The sequence below is a fragment of the Hemiscyllium ocellatum genome, chromosome 11, assembly GCF_020745735.1.
Source record: "Hemiscyllium ocellatum isolate sHemOce1 chromosome 11, sHemOce1.pat.X.cur, whole genome shotgun sequence".
NCBI lineage: Eukaryota > Metazoa > Chordata > Chondrichthyes > Orectolobiformes > Hemiscylliidae > Hemiscyllium > Hemiscyllium ocellatum.
Window position 1 is genome coordinate 94686515 of NC_083411.1, and position 21164 is coordinate 94707678.

Here is a 21164-nt window from a genome sequence, read left to right on the forward strand (position 1 = left end):
AACCACAAGGGATGAACTCAGATTTCTCCAGTTTCCTCATTTCCCCTCCCACCTTGTCTCAGTCAAATCCCTCAAACTCAGCACCGCCTTCCTAACCTGCAATCTTCTTCCTGACCTCTCCTCCCCCACCCCACTCCGGCCTATCACCCTCACCTTGACCTCCTTCCACCTATCACATCTCCAACGCCCCTCCCCCAAGTCCCTCCTCCCTACCTTTTATCTTAGCCTGCTGGACACACTTTCCTCATTCCTGAAGAAGAGCTTATTCCCGAAACATCGAATCTCCTGTTCCTAGGATGCTGCCTGACCTGCTGCGCTTTTCCAGCAACACATTTTCAGCTCTGATCTCCAGCATCTGCAGACCTCACTTTTCCCTCGAAGATGTCACTAGCGTGGCCATTTTGAACACAGTTCAGAATCAACCAATTGGTTGTTGATCTAGTCACATGTAGGCCAGTGTGGTGAGGATTTCCTGTTATGTTTCACTGATATCTCAGTGAAAACATGAATGGAATCTATACCTGTCTTCAACATTCAATGGCATATTATCTTTGAATCTCTCATCATCACATCCTGGGCATTACAGTTGACCAACAAATGAACTGGACAGGTTATTCCTGCTGGAAGAGCAGGACAGAGGCTGGTAACTCTGCTGTAGGTAATGCAGACTTCCCAAGGCCTGCTCCATCATCCGCAAGGCACAAATCTGGAATGTGATGGAATACTTCCAACCTGCCAGGATGAATATGGCTTCAACAAAGCTGAAGAAATTCAATACCACACAAGACAAAGTAGCCCACTGCATATGATACTCTTCCACCACTTTAAACATTTACTCCTACTAACAGTGGTACACAGCGGCAGCCTGTGCTTTTGGTTTACTGGATGCACTGCAGCAACTCACTAAAGCCTCCTTCAGCAGTGCTTTCCAAATCTACATTTTCTACCATTTAGAAGAACAAGGGCAGTGGGTGCATAGGAACACACATCTGCAGCTTCCTCTCCCAACACACATCATCCTGGCTTGGAACTATACAGTTGTTCCTTCACTTTCACTGGCTCAAAATCCTGGAACTTCCTCACCACTACCTGTACCACACAGATTGTGGCAATTTTAAAATTGGGGCACCATCACCTTCTCAAGGGCAATTAAGAATGGGCAATTAGTGCGAGCCTAGTCAGCAACACCTATAGCCCAAGAAAGAGAAAAAAACATTTAGTAAAACAGCTAACCTTTAAAACATTATAACATAATTGCACAAATATGGCAAATCTAAGGCAACAGAATTGTAATAATTATTACCTATTGAATTCTGCACAATAGGATCTACAGTTTAAGCAATGGCCATAATGAGGTATCCCACAAATGCAGACAAATGGCTCATAATCCTTATATTTTGACTCTACTAAGCATGCAGATTCTTGTAAGTAACATTAACCAGATTTTCCAAGAAAACACATATTTTGGCCAGAAGTTGCTTTGTTTCACCTCACACAGCAAGTGTCAGTGTTTCTTTTTTGAATGCTTTTGGCTGAAAAAGGTTTTGCACAATATCTAATATTTCTTCAGTATTTGGTACAGTAAACACACAACATAAGGCCATTTTAAAAAAGGTTATAAAATCCAGGATCAGCCTCCTAAATTTTGTAAGTAACTGGTCAATCTCCCAGAATGTGGCCCAGGAGCTGGCTATGTGGAGAACATGGTGGAGTGGTCAAAGGCCAATCTTTTAGGTAAGGATTGATAAACTGAAAGGGTATATATGTTGAAAAGGTGGCATAAGCTCAAATCCATCTGCAATTTTAAATCTTAAGTTATGACTTTTTGACAAATAGATAACTATAATCATTTTGTAGTTAATAAAATTTATGTATAAACTCAATTTCAAAAGAAGAATTTAATCGTTGTAGGAATCAACAACAGACGACAAAAGAAAGAAATCTTTCTAGAATGTCATTCATTTGCAAACAAAATCCTCATTATCTCTAACCTTGGCTTGTTAACTTAAGCTGAAATTGACTTCATGGGTAAAGACATCATTATTATATTTTACTTGCTGTCTTAACCAAATGGATAAAAGGTTGGCATGTATCCCATCACCAAAACACACCTTTGTCTCCCTCCTCCATGTGAACTCTAGATACCCAGATCAGAGATTGTCCAGAAAAAGCTAAGTATTAACAAATATTGAATGATAGAGGTATTGCTGTGCACAAAGGGACTGTTTGGCTCACTGTGTCTGCGCTGACTCTCCAAATGAGCATCGTGACTTAGTGCCATTCTTCTAACTTTTCTCTGAACCCTTACATATTATTTCTATTTAAATAATCATCTAATGCATTCTTGAATACCTCAATTGAATCTGCCTCCACTGCACTTCCAGGCAGTGCATTGCAATCTGAACTACCCATTGTGAAAAAAACATTTTTTTTCTCTCTCACACAATCACTTTTGTTACTTTGGCACACCATTTTAAATCTGTGACTTCTCTATCTTAATTCTTTTACAAGCAGGGGAAGTTTCTTTCCATCCTGCACAATTTTGAATTTTGCTTGAACAATCTGAACTCAACAAGGTTGAAGGCCTTGGTTTGTTTAGTTTTGGACAAGACTGGGCTCAGAGGAGGCAGCATTTACAGGAACAAACAACTGAACTCTGGTCTTTTTTTTCATATTTCCAGAACTCTATCACAAGGCTCAAGCTTAGAAGAAGGAACAGACTAGCAATGTTAATTACCAGGTGACAAACATATTGTGACACTTGTCCAGAAAGACAGTGTTGAAAAACATGAGAGAATTGGACAGAAAGTTGAGGAGTGAAAGATCAAGGGATATTAATTTGAGACCAGCCAATTAAATGTAATTATGTTTTTCTAGTCCTGCCCTTGCCCAATTTAAAGATTTAGATATTCTAATCCAAATTTGTAGGGAGTGTAAAGGCCTTTGGCAAACTACCTGCTCGTAGTCTCCCTGCAATAATTGCATCCACAAGGACACTTGCTTTCTGACTATTAATCCAAAAGAGTGCTTCAACATTCTGTGATTTTCCACTGGGAACCAAAACATACTTTTGGAAAAAACAACAGAAAATTAAAAATTGGCAAAGGGTCAAGATGATAACAAGCAGATCCAGATTATCGACAAACACAGGTATTAAATTCACAGTGATACCATTGGCCCGGTATCAACTATTCAGTAATAACACAAATATACAGTATCTGGTCAGAGGTGATCATGACATCATTTGAAAAGGGCTTCAACATTGGAAATGGTGAGCTTTTCAGTCATACTTTCAACATTAGGTTGGTGAAAACCGAAGCCAATTTCCAATTTGTCATTTCACAAACAAGTGTAATTGATGTGTCTGTTGTGTTGATTGTGCATCGCTATATAAGGTCTTTTTTTAAACAGGAAACATGATTCAAAGGTTGTACTCTAAACAACACAGTACAATATGGATTATTTGTCCATTATCTGAAGACACTGGCAGCCAGATACCTGTTCCAGACAGCAAATTCCAGTCACAATGACTTGTGTAGCATTCTTGGTGGAAAAAAAACAAATAAATACCCTCATCTTAAGACTCCAATTTGTTACACTTCTTGTCTGCTAGTAAGTAGTGGATGAAGAGAAATTTCCTTGAAGTAAATATTGGGAAATCAAAAGCCATTACCTTCAGTATAAACTCTACTCCCTAGCCCCCATCTGCATTTGGCACCCTCGTTACTAACTGAAGCTGAACCTAACTGATCACAATCCCTGCATCTTATTTGAACCCAACTGGAGTTGCAAAACTCCATCTCACAACAATTGCCCATCACCAACAATTGCCCATCACCAACTTTTCTGCTGAAATACTGATCCATTCCTTTGTTAACTTGAGATTTGATTCTTCCAAGGCTTTCTTGGCTGGCTTTCAGCAACTCCTTTTCCATTAACTTCACAGGACATTCAAAACTCTGCTGGCCATGTCCTAACCTGCATCCACTCACCAATCACCCCATGGCTGTGGGTTCAACAATACTTTAAAATTTTAAAATGTTTATCTTAAAATTTTCAAATCCCTCTATGGACATGCCCTTTGCATCATTTTATCTTCCTCCAAATGTACAACTTCTAACATTTTTATATTATTCTGCATTTGTGCAGATCCATTTGTTATGGGAGGCAGGTTTGTAAAAGAAAAAAGTAGTGTTGAAAGTTCAATTCAGGTTCGGATTGACCATAAAACAATAAGACACAGGAGCAGAAACTGGGCCATTCAGCCCATTGTGTCTGCCCCACCATTCAATCCATGGCTGATAAGTTTCTCAACCCCATTCTCCTGCTTTCTCCCCGTAACCCATTACCCCCTTGAGAGGCAAGAACCAATCTATCTCGGTCTTAAATGCATTCAATGACCTGGCCTTCACAGCCTTCTGTGGCAATGAATTCCATAGATTCATCACTCGCTGGCTGAAAAACATTCTCATCTCAGTTCTGAAAAGTTTTCCCTTTACTCCAAGGCTGTGCTCTCGGGCCGTAGTCTCTCCTACCAATGGAAGCCACTTCCCAACATCCACTCTGTCCAGGCTATTCAGTATTCTCTAAGTTTCAATTCCATTCCCCCTCTCATCTTTCTAAATTCCATACAGTATAAGCCCAACATCCTCAAATGTTCCGCAGATGTTAAATTGTTCATTTCTGGGACCATTCTCGTGAACTTCCTCTGAACACTCTCCAGGGCCAGTACATCATTCCTGAGATATGGTGCCCAAAAAATGTGCACAATACTCCAATTGTGGTCTGACCAGAGCCTTATAGAGCATCAGATATCCCTGCTTTCATATTTAAGCCTTTCAAAATACATGTATCATTGCTTTTGTCTTCCTAATTACTGACTCAACCCACAAGTTTACATTGAGAGGATCCTGGACCAGAACTCCCAAGTTCCTTTGCACTTCATACTTCTGAATTTTCTCTCCACTTAAGAGAATAATCCATGCCTCTATTCTTTCTACCAAAGTGCATGACCTCACACTGTACCAAATTGTACTCCATCTGCCACTTCTTTGCCCCCTGTCCTAACAGCAACCTCTGCAGCCTCCCTGCCTCCTCAATGCTACCTGTCTTTCTATCTTTGTATCATCTGCAAACTTAAAATGCCCTCAGATTCTTCATCTTCATATATAAAGTGAAAAGCTATGGTCCCAGCACCGAGCCTTTTGCACTCACTAGCTGCCATCGTGAGGAGGACCCTTTCCTCATCACCTCTGCTTTCTGCCAGACAGCCAAGTTTCTATCCATACTGGATAGGATGCTGAGGCTATGACTTGACACCGACATTTTTACAAACCCACCAACTCCCACAGCTACCTGGATTACACCTCTGCTCACCCTACCTCCTGCAAAAATGCCATCCCGTATTCCCAATCCCTCCGCCTCCGCCGTATCTGCTCCTAGGAGGACTAGTTCCACCATAGAACACACCAGATGGCCTCCTTCTTTAGAGACCGCAATTTCCCTTCCCACATGGTTAAAGATGCCCTCCAACGCATCTCACCCACATCCCGCACCTCTGCCCTCAGACCACATCCCTCCAAACGTAACAAGGACAGAATGCTCCTAGTGCTCCCCTTCCACCCTACTAATGTTCGCATAAAACAAGTTATCCATCAACATTTCTGCCACCTCCAAATGGACCCTACCACCAGGGATATATTTCCTTCCACCCCTTTCCATCTTCCGCAAAGACAGTTCCCTCTGTGACTACCTGGTCAGGTCCATGCCCCCCTACAACCCATCCTCCCATCCTGGTACCTTCCCCTGCAAAACCTGTGCCCACACCTCCTCCCTCACCTCCATCCAAGGCCCTACAGGAGATTCAACCCCAAGGCATCAATGTGGACTTCAACAGTTTCCTCATTTCCCCTTCCCCCACCTCACCCCAGTTGCAAACTTCCAGCTCAGCATTGTCCCCATGACTTGTCCTACCTGCCTATCTTCCTTTCCACTCTACCCTTTCCCCCCCCCCCCGACCTATCGCTACTTTCTCCCCACCCCAACCCCTCCTCTCACTTATCTCTCCATCCTTCAGGCTTTCTGCCTGTATTCCTGATGAAGTGCTTTTGCCCGAAACATCGATTTTACGGCTCCTCGGATGCTGCCTGAACTGCTGTGCTCTTCCAGCACCACTCTAATCTAGACTATGAATAGTCCAACTGATTCTCAATAACCAAGTGTGCAATGAAGCTAGTGGTCTAAGCCAAAGATATTTCTTCCCAACATGTATTTGGAACTAAGTTTTGCTCATCCTCTACTAGAGGGTTTGAGCTAGAGGGAGAGGCTGAATAGGCAGGGGCTAATTTCCCTGGGAACACCAAAGGCTGAGGGGTGACCTTACAGAGATTCATAAAATCACGAGGGGGATGGACATGGTAAATTGACAAGTTTTTTTTCCCCCGGGGTGGGGAAGTCCAAAACTAGACAGCATAGGTTTAGGGTGAGAGGGGTAAGATGTAAAAGGGACCGAAGGGGCAATGTCATCGTGCAGATGGTGGTGCGTGTATGGAATGAACTGCTGGAAGAATTAGCAGAGGGTGGTACAATTACAGCATTTAAAAGGCATCTGGATGGGTATATGAATAGGAACAGTTTAAGAGGGATATGGGCCAAACACTGGCAAATGGAACTAAATGTATTTAGAATGTCTGGTCAACGTGGTTGAGTTGGACTGAAGGGTGTGTTTCCGTTCTGTCCAACTCTGACTCTAAGCTACCCAAGCGGTATGATAAGTCAGGCAGCAGAGGGTGCTCAGAGAGGTGGTGCTGAGTTAAGTTTGGCTGTCAGCAGTATCCATGCAACAAGTTAACTTACTGCTGGGCATTCAGGATTTTGGTTTCAGGCACAAAAGAAGATAGCTGCAGCACAGGAAAGTACGACAGCATGACATCTTTTCATCACTGCTTCTTCTACTTTAAACAGTAGCGAGCAACGACCCCCTCTCCCCCTTAAAAAAAAATACAAATCGCTTCTCATGTAACAGAACTTCCCTTTGGGTTGGTCAAACCGCGCTTGATATCTTAATAAGAAAATAAGTTCCCAAGCACTCTAACCTCACCAAAACATCCAATGGGGACATTTCTCTCGAAGTATTTGGGCGGGTGAACGATGCCGCTCCCCTGAGAAAATAAAATGCAGCTTTACTGCATTTGAAGACAGCATTACCTACCCCCCGAACCAGATGCTTTTGGCATCTGGCGACAATTACGAAAGGAATAGTTGTAATAGCCCACCCCCGGACAGACTGAACCCAGTACTTTTCTGTCTTTTAGCAACTGGGGGCTGATAGGTTACACCAGCAACAACGCTCAAAGTCAATAAAATTGTCCAAAAATAGTGAATCGCGGTTATTTCTTGTCAAAAGCAAAGCCAGAGGCATGACAGTCTCGTCGTATTCATTCGGCTTTTGAAACAACCGAGTGCAGGAGCTGTGGGCCAGTTGCGCGATTTGCCTGTTAATCATTTACCCACATGATCCTGGGTTCCTCACACTGCCTTTCGGCTCCCCTGCTCCAAAACAAACCTTTCCAGAGCCTGGAGGCACGGAGCACCGATCCAAGGTGAAAATAACCCCTTTGCAATAACCTTAGCAAAATACAACATTTTAAAAATGACACTTAAATTTTCCAAAAACTGCGTCCTTCAAAAAAAATCACATACCTCCAGAAAAAGTTTCTGAGAAACAAAAGGTATGAAGCATAGTAATATTATAAAATAAATCGTTCCCAGTGTATCATTCAAAAAATATAATTTTGGCAGACAGAATTGCGACCCCCATGCGATTTAAACTGCATTCCATTCTGCATACTCTCATCCAGCAGTAAACTATCGCTGGAGTGGTCCAAATTTCTATGCACGCTGGTCATTCAAGACCGCAATTACTTATGGGCATTTTATATACAAATGCCCATGTAAAATTTCGGCTCTTAACTTTTGGACTTCTTTGTCTCACTGCTGCGAAATGGATAACGCTGGCAAAAACATGGGCAGTGTAGAAACCAACTTCCTTGCCACTTTTTTTTGCAGCTGTAATGGGCTTTTTTTTTCCTGCTTGCAGTTGTTGGGGGGCGGGGGACGCGAGTTTGTTAAAAGTTTTTTACCTTTGAGATGGTGAGAGATTCTCCATGTTCTAGCCCCCCTTTAAGAGTGAAGCCCCATGGAGCTCCTCCTTGTAACTGCACATGAATATGTTGGTAGTTGCTGGCTGTCTCTCTGCTGCGCTCCATAATCTTCTTCGATTACTCGGAGTTCCATCACATTCCCATTGATATTTTTTTTCTTCTTCCCACTAAGTACTACAGTCCATCCATTACGGAAATGACATTGACACACAGCTTCCCCCAAAAAAAGCCCCCCTCCGCCCCTCTCAGATTGATGTGAAGTCGAGCGAATCATCTCTCACCGTGCTGTGTCGGTACCAAACCATTGCAATGCAAAGGCGGGTCTTGAACCTCCGCTCCTTAAGGCGTTAGTGTGTGGTTTTAATCCATTACTTATTTGGAATCCCAACGAAATCTGGGAAATAATCCACTGCAAAGTTTTCCATTCTTGTAGCCTAGTTTGCTAAGTCTTAAGTTTATAATAACTAAACGTTTCCCTCTCTGAATGTGTTGTGTACATTTTCAACTGATTCCTCTCTATGTTTCATTGAATCAACCAGCACAGAAGAGGTATTTCAGCCTTTACTTTGGTTCTGGCTATTTGAATGGGCTATTCAACAAGTCTCACAACCAAGCTTTTTAAAAATCCTTTTCACGTATGAATCAAGTTCTTTTTTGTTCTGAAATGGCAGTTCTATTCTTAAATTTTCCCTTATTTCATCCCAGACCTTAGTATTCTGTCACCCACGTTTATGAGACAATTGAATTCAGATTTAATTCACAATGCTCTCTCTGATTACAAAATAGCTATAAGAGTCAGCATATATATAAAAAAAAACTCTGTTCCAACGATGGTCACTGGAAAACTGGTTGAGAATGCTTGGCTTGTTTTCCACCTTCACAGCTCAGAGAGAACACCAGGCAGGCAGAGTGGGGGTGGGGCTGGAGGGTTGACCATCCCAGGATTGTCCTGAATGGTGACATGAAACCAGATTATCTGTGGCTCCTCTTCCGGCTGGGTGCCCCCTGACTTCTTGTGATGAAGAGACTTTCCTTTTCTCCAATGGACTAATGGTTGGGCCAATGAGTGCTGGTGTTTGCAGTTCTCCAGCAGCCCCTGAGGGAGCTGAGCCTGGGTTTCCATGGCAGATACTGACAATGGAGGCAGCCAGATGGTTGCATGATTCACTGCACTGCCGCAGCATCTGTGCACTGAGGACCATTCCTGTCTGCTACTGATTCTGCTCCTCCTTCCTGTTTGGGATGAAATGCTGATTACTAACGCCATAGGGCCCACTCCTCCCTGGGGCTGAGTCGGTCTCCAGCAGGCCTCCGAGTGCCAATGCTTGAGCATTTGTTCCTCAGCCAGCTGTGGAGCTGACACAGAGATGCTCACCACCTAATACTCCCAATCTTTGTAAGCCTGACATTCCTACCGAGATATAAGGACTTGAACTGACAGGGAGTGCTGGAGGCAGCCTTCCATATGCTTCTTCTGAGGGATTGGTACTGTCATCCTCAGAGCTCCAGGGGGTAGCAATCCGATGGTAGACATCCCCCGATACCTACAAGGCATAAGAGACAGAGAAGGTCCTGCAGCCAGTGGTGAGAGGTGGTGTGCAGTGAATGACACTGACAGCATATGATGAGTTGTAGTGGAATGGAGAATGGTATTAGCCATAATAAGTCTTTATATACCCACAGAAACAATCATAATCTTCCCATATAATGGCCAGGATTCACTCCTCATCCAGGGTAAGGACCTTAATGTCTCACACCCCTCCACCCCGATGGACTCTCTCTGCTCCCTTATGTGGTGTCTTCTCCTGCAATGAGAGAAAGAGGAGGATTAAAGTGGGTGGCACAACTGTTAGTCCTGTTACAGGTGTTGGAAAGGCAGTGAGGTGTTTTGAGCTGGTGAGAAGGCAATACATGGTTAGTGGTGTTGAAGGGCATTGGAGAGAGCAAGTGAGGTATGATGTTGCAGGTGTGAGAGAGGCAGCCTATGAGCCTTGGTGGGAGTTGTGTATCTTAGCAGGGATAGAGTCTGAGAAAGCAGAGAGAATACTGTAACACTTACCATTGAGCAGTGGAAAAGGTAATTGACCTTCTTTTTCTAGCCATTCCACCAGAGCATGGAGATGGTACTGACCTGGATGGTTTCAAGGATGACCTTGGGCCAAGCTGCCAGGTTCTGGTGCCATGGTCTCCTCTGCTGGTCCTCCAGGAAGAGGACTGCTCTCCTGTACATCAGCCTGACCAGTTGGATCTCTAGTTCTCTGTGGGTGAATCACAGTGCCTGCGTCGTTTTCTCTAACATCTTTATATGCTATCCACCATCAAGCTTGGCAGCTTCAGAGTGCCAGTACCTCTCCAGTTACACAGCAGCTTTTTTAAAATGGCAAGGGTGCAAGGGATGACAGTTTTTCAGCAGATATTGGCTGAATGGTGAGCTGTTCTGGGCACACACATGGTAAGATGAGGCTGGAATTGGGCATGAGGGTGCCACAGGGATGAAGTTAGTAGTTTATGAGGTGACTTTGGTAAGGTATTGCAAGAAAACATGCTAGGACTTGATCAGAAATCCTTCCACAATACCTGACTCTACTCAGCTTAGCTATAAAATAGAACACAATGCAGCTCCTAATAAACTATTAAGTCCTGAAACAAAAACAAACAGAAATTGCCAAAATAACCCAGCATGTCTGGCAGCATGTGTGGACAGAAAGCAGAGCTAATGCTACAGATCTAGTGATCCTTCTTTAGAACTGTTAGAATCCAGTTTTGTTTTTGATAATTCAGCATTGGCAGTTCTTTATTTTCTTTTACTTAATAAGTCCTGTTAAATTGTTTTACAAAATCTAGTTTTATAATTAAATGTGATTGTGTAATTGATATTCGGGGATTCTGCACCACCTGACATGTGTGGCTTGTCTAGTGAAAGCTTTCCACATTTTATGTAATTGTAGCAACAAAGTGGTTTCTGTATTCTAGCTTGTGTTTTCCTAACACCTGGGCAACTTGCTATTATATCTTTGCAAGCCACTTGTAAAATTTCATTACCATACTCAGATGGAACTATCAGCTAATGGGCCATTGCCCATTCCTCATCACCTGGTATGTGAGGTAATCTCCATTTCCTCATTAACATTTTGACTTCTGAATAAAACACACAAGTATTGGTTCTGATTTAATTTCCAGGTAGGCTATTTTATACAGCTCTCCCTCTATTAAAGATCAGACTATTGCATTCCAAAAATGGTGGTCTAAGCATATCTGCCTTATTCTGTTTGCCATCTCCTTCTAACTTACATTTCCAAATATAATGTCAGATAACTGATTTTCCACACCACCTTTCTTTTTAAAATTTTAAATTTAAATTTCTTCCAGTAATTTTGTGAAACTTAGGTCTAGTCACAATACAGTCTAACAACCCAATATGTTCCAGCTGTAACATCTCAGTTTCTTTTACCTCCACTGGTTGCTCAACACTCAACACTGAAATTAGAAGGGTGCAGTTACATTGTTGGGGCTGTACTGCAGGCCTCCCAACAGTGAGCGTGAGCTAGAAGAACAAATAGGTAAAACAGATTATGGGAAAATGTAGAGGCAACAGGATGGTGGTGATGGGAGATTTTAATTTTCCCAACATTGACTGGGATACACTTAGTGTCAGAGGTCTGGATGGGACAGAATTTGTAAGGAACATTCAGGAAAGTTTTCTAGAGCTGTATGCCAATGGTCCAACTAGGGATAGGGCCATATTGGACTTGGTATTGGGGAATGAGCCAGGCCAGGTAGTAGAAGTTGCAGTGAGGGATTTCTTTGGGAATAGTGACCACAATTCTGTAAGTTTTAGAATACTCGTAGACAAAGATGAGAATGACCCTAAGGGATAAGTACTAAACTGGGCCAAGGCCAAATATATCAAAATTTGGCAGGAACTGAGAAATGTGGATTGGGGGGACAGCTATTTGAAGGTAAGTCCACATTTGATATGTGGGAGGTTTTCAAAGATAGGTTGAAGATAGCGCAGGATAGGCATGTCCCTTTTTTAAACAATGGATAGGAAAGGCAAGATTCGTGAACCATGGATGACAGGAGAAATTGTGTGACTAACCAAGAGGAAAAATGAAGTGTACATAAGGTCCAAGCAGCTAAGAACAGAATAGGCTTTGTAAGAATATCGGGAGATTAGTACCAATCTTAAACGAGGAATCAACTGGGCTAAAAAGGGGTCATGAAATAACTTTATTGAGCAGAATTAAGGAGAATCACAAGGCCTTTTAATCATGTATAGAAGCAAGAGGGTAACTAGAGAAAGGGTTGGTCTGCTAAAGCATAAGGAAGGAAGGTTGTGTGTTGAACCTGAGAAAATGGATGAGATTCTCAATGATTACTTTGCATCAATGTTCACTGAGGAGCGGGACATGGTGAATGTTGAGATTTGAGATAAAAGTTTATTTCCTCTGGATCACATTGACATCAGGAGGGAGGAAGTGTTGGGTAGGCTAAAGGGTATTAAGGTGGGTGATTCCCTAAGACCGGACGGATCTATCCCAGATTGCTGAGGGAGGCAAGAGAGGAAATAGCTGGGGCCCTGACAGATATCTTTGCAGCAGCCTTAAACACAGGTGAGGCACCGGAGGATTGGAGAGTTGCTAATGTTGTCCCCCTGTTCAAGAAGGGTAGTAGAGATATTCCAGGTAACTGCAGACAAGTGAGCCTGACATCAGTGGTGAGAGAGTTGCTGAAGAAGGTACTGAGGCATAGGATCTATTTATATTTGGAAGGGAATGGGCTTATCAATGGTAGGTAACATGGTATAGTGTGGAGGAGATTGTGCCTTACCAACTTATTAGAGTTCTTTGAGGAAGTGACCAAGTTGATAGATGAAGGAAGAGCTGTAGATGTTATATACATGGGCTTTAGTAAGGTTCCCCATGGTAAACTAATGGAGAAAGTGAAGTCACATGGTGTGCAGGGTGTTCTAGCTAGGTGGATGAAGAACTGGTTGAGCAACAGGAGACAGAAAGTAATAGTTGAGGGGATTAGATTAGACTTACAGTGTGGAAACAGGCCCTTCGGCCCAACAAGTCCACACCGACCCGCCAAAGCGCAACCCACCCATACCCCTACATTTACCCCTTACCTAACACTACGGGCAATTTAGCTTAGCCAATTCACCTGGCCCGCACATCTTTGGACTGTGGGAGGAAACCGGAGCACCCGGAGGAAACCCACGCAGACACGGGGAGAACGTGCAAACTCCACACAGTCAGTCGCCTGAGTCGGGAATTGAACGCGGGTCTACAGGCGCTGTGAGGCAGCAGTGCTAACCACTGTGCCACCATGCCGCCCCCATTTCTCGAAATGGAGAAAGGTGACCAGTGGTGTTCCACAGGGATAAGTGCTGGGGCTACTGTTATTTATAATATACATAAATGATCTGGAAGAGGGCATTGTTGGGCTGACCAGTAAGTTTGCAGATGATACAAAGATTGGTAGAGTAGCGGAAATCATAGGGGACTGTCAAAGAATACAGGAGGATATAGATAGACTGGAGAGTTGGGCGGAGAAGTGGCAGATGGCATTTAATCTGGGCAAATGTGAGGTGGTGCATTTTGGAAGGTCTAATTCTGGAGCGAACTTATACTGTAAATGGAAGAGCCTTGGGAAAAGTTGATGAGCAGAGAGATCTGGGAGTTCAGGTCCATTGTACCTGAAGGTGGCTACACAGAGTGGTCAAGAAGGCATATGGTATGCTTGAATTCGTTGGACAGGGTATTGAGTATAAGAGCTGGCAGCCATGTGAAAATTGTACAAGACTTTGGTTCAGCCGCATTTAGAATACTGTGTACAGTTCTGGTCGCCACATTAGCAAAAGTATGTTGACACTTTGGAAACGGTGCAAAGAAGGTTTACGAGGATGTTGCCTGGTATGGAAGATGCTAGCTATGAAGAGAGATTGAGTAGGTTACGTTTGGTTTCATTAGAAAAAAGGAGATTGAGAGGAGACCAAGTGTATAGACAGGGTGGATAGAGATAAGCTTTCTCCCAGGATGGGGGATTCAATAACGGGAAGTCACATGTTCAAGGTGAGAGGTGAAACATTTAAGGTGGATACACGTGAAAAGTACTTTACACAGAGGGTGGTAGGTGCCTGGAACGCGTTGCCAGCAAAGGTAGTAAAGGCAGGCACGGTAGATTCATTTAAGGTGCATCTGGACAGATGCATGAGTAGGTGGGGAGCAGAGGGATACAGATCCATAGGAATTGGGTGATAGGTTTAGGCAATGGATTTGGTTTGGCACAGGCTTGGAGTGCCGAAGGGCCTGTTCCTGGGCTGTAAGTTTTCTTTGTTCTTTGTTCACTCTTAGTGAGGCCATCCTGGCTGAAATCATCGAAGCCGATAGAATACTCACACCTAATTCTTCTCACATCTGACTTCTCTGTAATCCCATGGTCTGTTCTGATTTTCAAATGCCAAATTATATATGTAGAAATCTCTTGCTTTAGCCCACTCCCTTCTATATAACTTAATTCTTACACCTTTTCCTTTAAGATTCCAAAGAGGTTCACCCTAATTAGGCACTGGAGGAACACTGAGAAGAGAGTTAGAATGAAAACACAACATTCTTACTCAATTTACATGCAGCCACCAACTTAGGTATTGTCACTGTGAACAGACTTTTGCATTTTGTGTCCAGACTCAACTTTGCAGTCAAATGCGGGTTCTGACCCTGAATTTTGAGGGGAAGGCTTGCAGTGATTTTCTCTGAAATGCAATTAATGGCTAAATATGCCCTCACTGTCCAATTAACATTGTGATGTTGGAGAACGAATAAGTCATTCAGCATATCAGGAGCTACAGACTCCGTTTTAAGTAAGGGAGAGAGAATATGTCTCCATCTTGAGGTATCATCTCACCATCTGAAAAGGATTTGTTTCAAGCAGCCGCTAGCCACACCCCTGGTCAAGCAGTTGAGAGTAAGTGTGAAACCCTGAATGGAATGCCGATTCCCCACGTTTGCCAAAGAAAGACAATCTCAATGCAACTAAGCTCATTCACTATATCTCAAAGAGTCTCTCTAAATAGCCAATGAAGGCCAATTGACTTACTGTAACAAGGTTTTCTTACCTCTGGGCAAGTGGCCTAGGAGCTGGGTGGTACTAGCAAACTGGCTAGATAGCTAGTGATACAAATATTCATGTCTGGTCATGCCCTTTCCCAGAATTCTGCCCAACATCTGTGTTAGAGAATAAGATGTGCATACGGTAAGTTCTGCACACAGTATGACTGGGCTCTAGATTCTGCAGAGGATAAGGCAGTGTAGGTGGTATCTCACTACAGGGGGATTTGGCACAAAGACTCTTCTGTAGTGCATGCAGATGAAGAACTTGCTGAGGCAGCCTACAAAGGAGCAGAGATACATATGCTTTGCAAAATTCTTGGTGCTCTAAAAAAGGCTGGAAGAAAGACTGCATTCATTCACTAAGCTTAGCGTCAAATTAACAGAGGGCTTCAGGAAGGGCCTGCTGCCTTTAGTTTGCAGCATGGAAATGATCGTTGATTCTATTTGCACAGCTGTGAATTTAAAAATGATGTAGTGCCTGACTGTCAATGCTACAGTTTCCACTGAAGTCATCCAACAGCTGACTGTTATGCTTGAAATTCACATTGTTGTCATGCAAGGTCAGTTTGCTCTCATGCAGTCTCAGACTGCTGCCGTCATAGTTGTAGTTTACACTGTGCAGGCAGGCATGCAGGATGTTACAGCAATCCAGTACGCTGCACTACAGATTTCCAGAACTGCTGAAGCTCTGCGCCAGGTTCCATGAAGCACAAACCGGCCATCTACTCCCAGGAAGGGTGACATTGTCGTCCATGTCCTGCTACACCAGCCTGCGCTTGCTTTTATCCTCAGCCAGTCAGCCCTACAGCTGCCACTCTATCAGGATAGTAAAATTCGAAGCTAGGTTTTCTAGAATACAACTGTTCAAGGTTGTCTTGCAAGATGATCTGCAGTTTCTTCTCCAAACTATCAATAGCTCTCCAATGGAGTGCAAAGACAAAAGAACATTAAACAGGGGCACCAATGCACAAAAGTGATTAGTTGGATGGAAAATGACATGACGTCCTTTATAAATCTGATTTAGAATGGTTACCTTTTAGTATCTCACCAGGTTCACACTACAAAAGTCAGTGACAGAGGGAAGGGGAGGTGTAGACAAGATGATAAATAGAGAATTGGGCTTGAGATTACTAGTACTACATATACTTCTGTAGAGACAGAAACTTCTCAATGTCTCATTCTTCACTAATAAATGAATATTAGGTTAACCAATAGCAAAGCTGATCAATGCTGTTCATGTTCTTACCCATCCTTTAGTGCCGGGAGGGTAGGGTAGGGCAGAATGCTGAACCACACACCCTAACCTGGAAGGAAATTTAGTAAAATCTGATAAGCTTGAAACAACCCTTAGCCATAACATGGGGTGTAGGTTTAGGGTTACAAATGGGACACATGCTTCTCAGTGGAAGCCAATCCTACCCTCTGGAATTGCTGACTCACTTGATTGGCAACAACATCAGTAGATCTGGGCGGCACGGTGGCACAGTGGTTAGCACTGCTGCCTCACAGCGCCTGTAGACCCGGGTTCAATTCCCGACTCAGGCGACTGACTGTGTGGAGTTTGCACGTTCTCCCCGTGTCTGCGTGGGTTTCCTCCGGGTGCTCCGGTTTCCTCCCACAGTCACAAAGATGTGCGGGTCAGGTGAATTGGCCAAGCTAAATTGCCCGTAGTGTTAAGTAAGGGGTAAATGTAGGGGTATGGGTGGGTTGCGCTTCGGTGGGTCGGTGTGGACTTGTTGGGCCGAAGGGCCTGTTTCCACACTGTAAGTCTAATCTAATCTAATCTAATCTAATCTGGTAGCACCAGAGTTCAGTATCAAGCAGTGTCAGGATTGTATGAAGGAGGGTAGTGGTGGTCAGGGCGGGTGAAGAAAGGGGTTTGTTGGAGGTCATGTTTTGGAAGGTATTAAAGAAGCGGGGGGTGACCATCATGCACGGAAGATACTGCTCAAGTTAGGGCCTTTATGCTTTCTTCCACTTTTCCATCTAGGCTGCCCACTGCTGCCTGCCTGTCCATACCAGCTATGTTATGGTGTGGGTAACATAACATCCAGGTAAATAGGCTTGTTGGCAAGACTCTTTCTCTTACAGTAAATTTGCAAGTTGAGTTGATAGTTAGGAAGGCAAATACAGTGTTATCATCATATCGAAAGGACTAGAATATAAAAGCAAGGTGTACTTCTGAGGCTTTATAAGGCTCTGGTCAAACCACAGTTGGAGTATTGTGAGCAATTATTGGGTCCCATACTTCAGGAAAGATGTAGTGGCCCGAGAGGGGGTTCAGGGAGGTTCACAAGAAGGTGATCATTTGAGGAAGAGGAATATTTGAGGATTCTGGGACTATACCCAATGGTGTTTAGAAGGATAAAGGGGGGAATCAGACTGAAACTTACAGAATACTGAATGGCCTGGACAGAGTTGATGTTGGGATGATGTTTCCACTGGCAGGAGAGATGAGGATCCGAGGGCATAACCTTAAAGTAAAGGGAAGACTCTAAAAAATGGAGCTAAGGAGAAACTTCTTCAGCCAGAGAGTGGTGAATCTATGGAATTCACTGCCACAGAGAGCTGTGGAGGCGAGATCATCGAGTAAATTTAAAACAGCGATAGATAAGTTCTTGGTTGCCAAGGGGATCAAAGGTTACGGAGAAAGAAGGAAAATGGGATTGAGAAACCTATCAGCCATGATAGAAAGGCAGAGCAGATTCAATGGGCTGAATGGCCTAATTTCTGCTCCTATGTCTTATGGCCTTATGGTCGAAGACTAATTGTTCTTTAATTATTCATTAACTATGGGGAACAGGCTGCTGATTTCTGAGTCCTCACTCATCTAGCATGTTATTGGGATCAGCTTAGGGATGGGCAACAAATGTCGGATTTGCCACCTGACCTACTTTCCACTCACTGAAAATATACCCAGCATAGGCGTGTAAAATCCAGTTCTTTATGAATTCCCAAAAGATGTTTGAATGCAAGAGCTGAAACTCTGACTTATTTTTAACCCAGCGAAAGTGAGGACTGCAGATGCTGGAGATTAGGGTTGAGAGTGGGGTGCTGGAAAAGCACATGAGGTCAGACAGCATTCGAGGAGCAGGAAAATCAATGTTTCAGACAAAAAGCCTTTCAACAAGAATGAGGCTGGGAGCCTTGGGGGTAGAGAGATCAATGGGAGGGGGGTGGGGCTGGGGGGGAAGGTAGCTGAGAGTGCAATAGGTGGATGGAGGTGGGGTAAAAATGATAGGTCAGAGAGGAGGGTGGAGCGGATAGGTGGGAAGGAAGATGGACAGGTGGGACAGGTCATGACGGCAGTGCTGAGCTGGAAGGTTTAAACTGGGATAAGTTGGTGGGAGGGGTATTGAGAAACCTAGTGAGATCCACATTGATGCCATGGGGCCGGAGGGTCCTGAGGTGGAAGATGAGGCATTCTTCCTCCAGGTGTCAGGTGGTAAGGGAGTGGCGATGGAGGAGACCCATGACCTGCATATCCTCGGTGGAGTGGAAGGGAGAATTGAAGTGTTCAGGTGCAAAGCAATGGGGTTGCTTGGTGCGGGTCTCCCAGAGATATTCTCTGAAGCGCTCTACGAGTAGGCGTCCTGTCTCCCCAATGTAGAGGTGACTCCATCGGGAGCAATGGATACAGTAAATGACATTTGTGGAAGTGTAGATGAAACTTTGATTGATGTGGAAGGCTCCTTTGGGGCCTTGGGTGGAGGTGAGTTGGGAAGTGTTCGCACAGGTTTTGCAATTCCTGTGGTGGCAGAGGTAGATGCCAGGAGCGGAGGGTGGGTTGTTGAGGGGGTGTGGACCTGATGAGGTAGTTGTGTAGGGAACGATCTTTATGGAAAGCAGATGGGGTGGGGAGGAAAATATATCTCTGGTGATGGGGTCCATTTGTAGTTGGCGGAATTGGCGGAGGATGATGCAATGTATATGGAAGTTGGTGGGGTGGAAGGTGAGGACCAGGGGGTTCTGTCCTTATTGCAGTTGGAGGGCTGGGGTTCAAGGGCGGAGGTGTGGGAAATGAATGAGATGCGCTGGAGAGGCATCATCAACCATGTGGGAAGGGAAGTGATGGTTTTTAATGAAGGAGACCATATAGTGTGTTCTGTGGTGGAACTTGTCCTCCTAGGAGCATATGCGGAGGAGACAGAGGAATTGGGAATAAGGGATAGCGTTTTTTCAGGAGGCAGGGTGGGAGGAGGTGTAATCCAGATAGCTGTGGGAGTTGGTGGGTTTGTAGAAAAGGTTGATTTGTATTTTTAACCCCCCAATCCTGGGACAAAAAGCCCCTAGTAATGCTCTGGTTGAAACCAACTGACTTGAAATTACAGAACAGTGATCAAACTAGGTGGATAAAGAACTGGTTGAACAATAGGAGACAGACAGTAGTAGATGAAGGGAGTTTCTCGAAATGGAGAAAGGTGACCAGTGGTGTTCCACAGGGATCAGTACTGGGGCCACTGTTGTTTGTCATATACATAAATGATCTGGAAGAGGGCATTGTTGGGTTGACCAGTAAGTTTGCAGATGATACAAAGATTGGTAGAGTAGCGGAAATCATAGGGGACTGTCAAAGAATACAGGAGAATATAGATAGACTGGAGCTTGGGCAGAGAAGTGGCAGACGAAGTTCAATCATGGCAAATCTGAGGTGATGCATTTTGGAGGGTCTAATTCTAGAGCAAACTATACTGTAAACAGAAGAAAAATTGGGAAAAGTTGATGAGCAGAGAGACCGGGCAGCTCAGGTCCATTGTACCCTGAAGGTGGCTGCACAGGTGGATAGAGTGGTCAAGATGGTAGATGGTATGCTTGCTTTCATTGGATGGAATATTGAGTATAAGAGCTGGCAGATCATGTTAAAATTGTACAAGACTTTGGATCGGCCACGTTTTGAATACTGTGTACTGTTCTGATCGCCACATTACTAAAAGGATGTGGACGCTTTGGAAAGGGTTTACGAGGATGTTACCTGGTATGGAAGGTGCTAGCTATGAAGAGAGGTTGAGTAGGTTAGGAGTGTTTTCATTAGAAAAAAGGAGATTGAGGGGGGGTCCTGATTGAGGTCTACAAAATCATGAAGGGTATAGACAGGATAACTAGAGATAAGCTTTTTCCCAGACTGAGGGATTCAATAATGAGAGGTCATGCATTCAAGGTGAGAGGTGAGAAGTTTAAGGGGAATACACGTGGAAAATGCTTTACACAGAGGTTGGTAGGTGCCTGGAACGCATTGCCAGCAGAGGTAGTAAAGGCAGGCATGGTAGATTCATTTAATGCGCCTGGACAGATGCATGAGTAGATGGGGAGCAGAGGGATACAGATTTTTAGGAATTGGGTGATAGGTTCAGATAGTGGATTTGGATTGGCACAGGCTTGGAGGGCCGAAGGGCCTGTTCCTGGGCTGTAATTTTTCTTTGTTCAAATTTGGGATTATGTTCATCTGCACAACCCACAGGCCACATCATTTTGTAGATATACGTCCAGAAGTTGTGAAGATAGTGGCAGATGAGACAACATGCTAACTTTAAAAGAACCATTTTATTTTTAATAATTAATCAAGTACCAGTAGTTCCTAGCATCTCTCAATAATAGCAATCTTAAACAAATAGTTTGGTGGATTTATGCACCCAAGTTCACTTTGTACATTATGACTCTCCTTCCACAGCTGTCTCTACAGTGAATCTTCAAACCCAGCTCTGGCATGAGGCAGTGATATGAAAGTAAGTCTCAAGGGAAGTGCAAATTTCATGCCAGATTACAGCATCATAGAAGTCCGAGATCAGATTGTTCAACTGCTTCTTCCACTGGGTACAATGGGATAGGAAATCCAACAGAGGAAAAAGTTGCACAGTAAGTAAGAAAAATCAATACATATAATTTTGTA

At 43.8% G+C, this 21164-nt stretch overlaps 1 protein-coding gene across 1 annotated transcript in view; it reads right to left on the reverse strand.

The window, feature by feature from the left end:
* Positions 1 to 8267, reverse strand: part of shroom4 (shroom family member 4) — a 153208-nt gene extending 144941 nt beyond the window's left edge. Inside the window, exon 1 of the mRNA XM_060831987.1 lies at positions 8142 to 8267. Coding sequence (XP_060687970.1) covers positions 8142 to 8267 — 126 coding nt within the window. The remainder of the gene's footprint in view (positions 1 to 8141) is intronic.
* Between the last annotated feature and the right edge of the window lie 12897 nt (positions 8268 to 21164).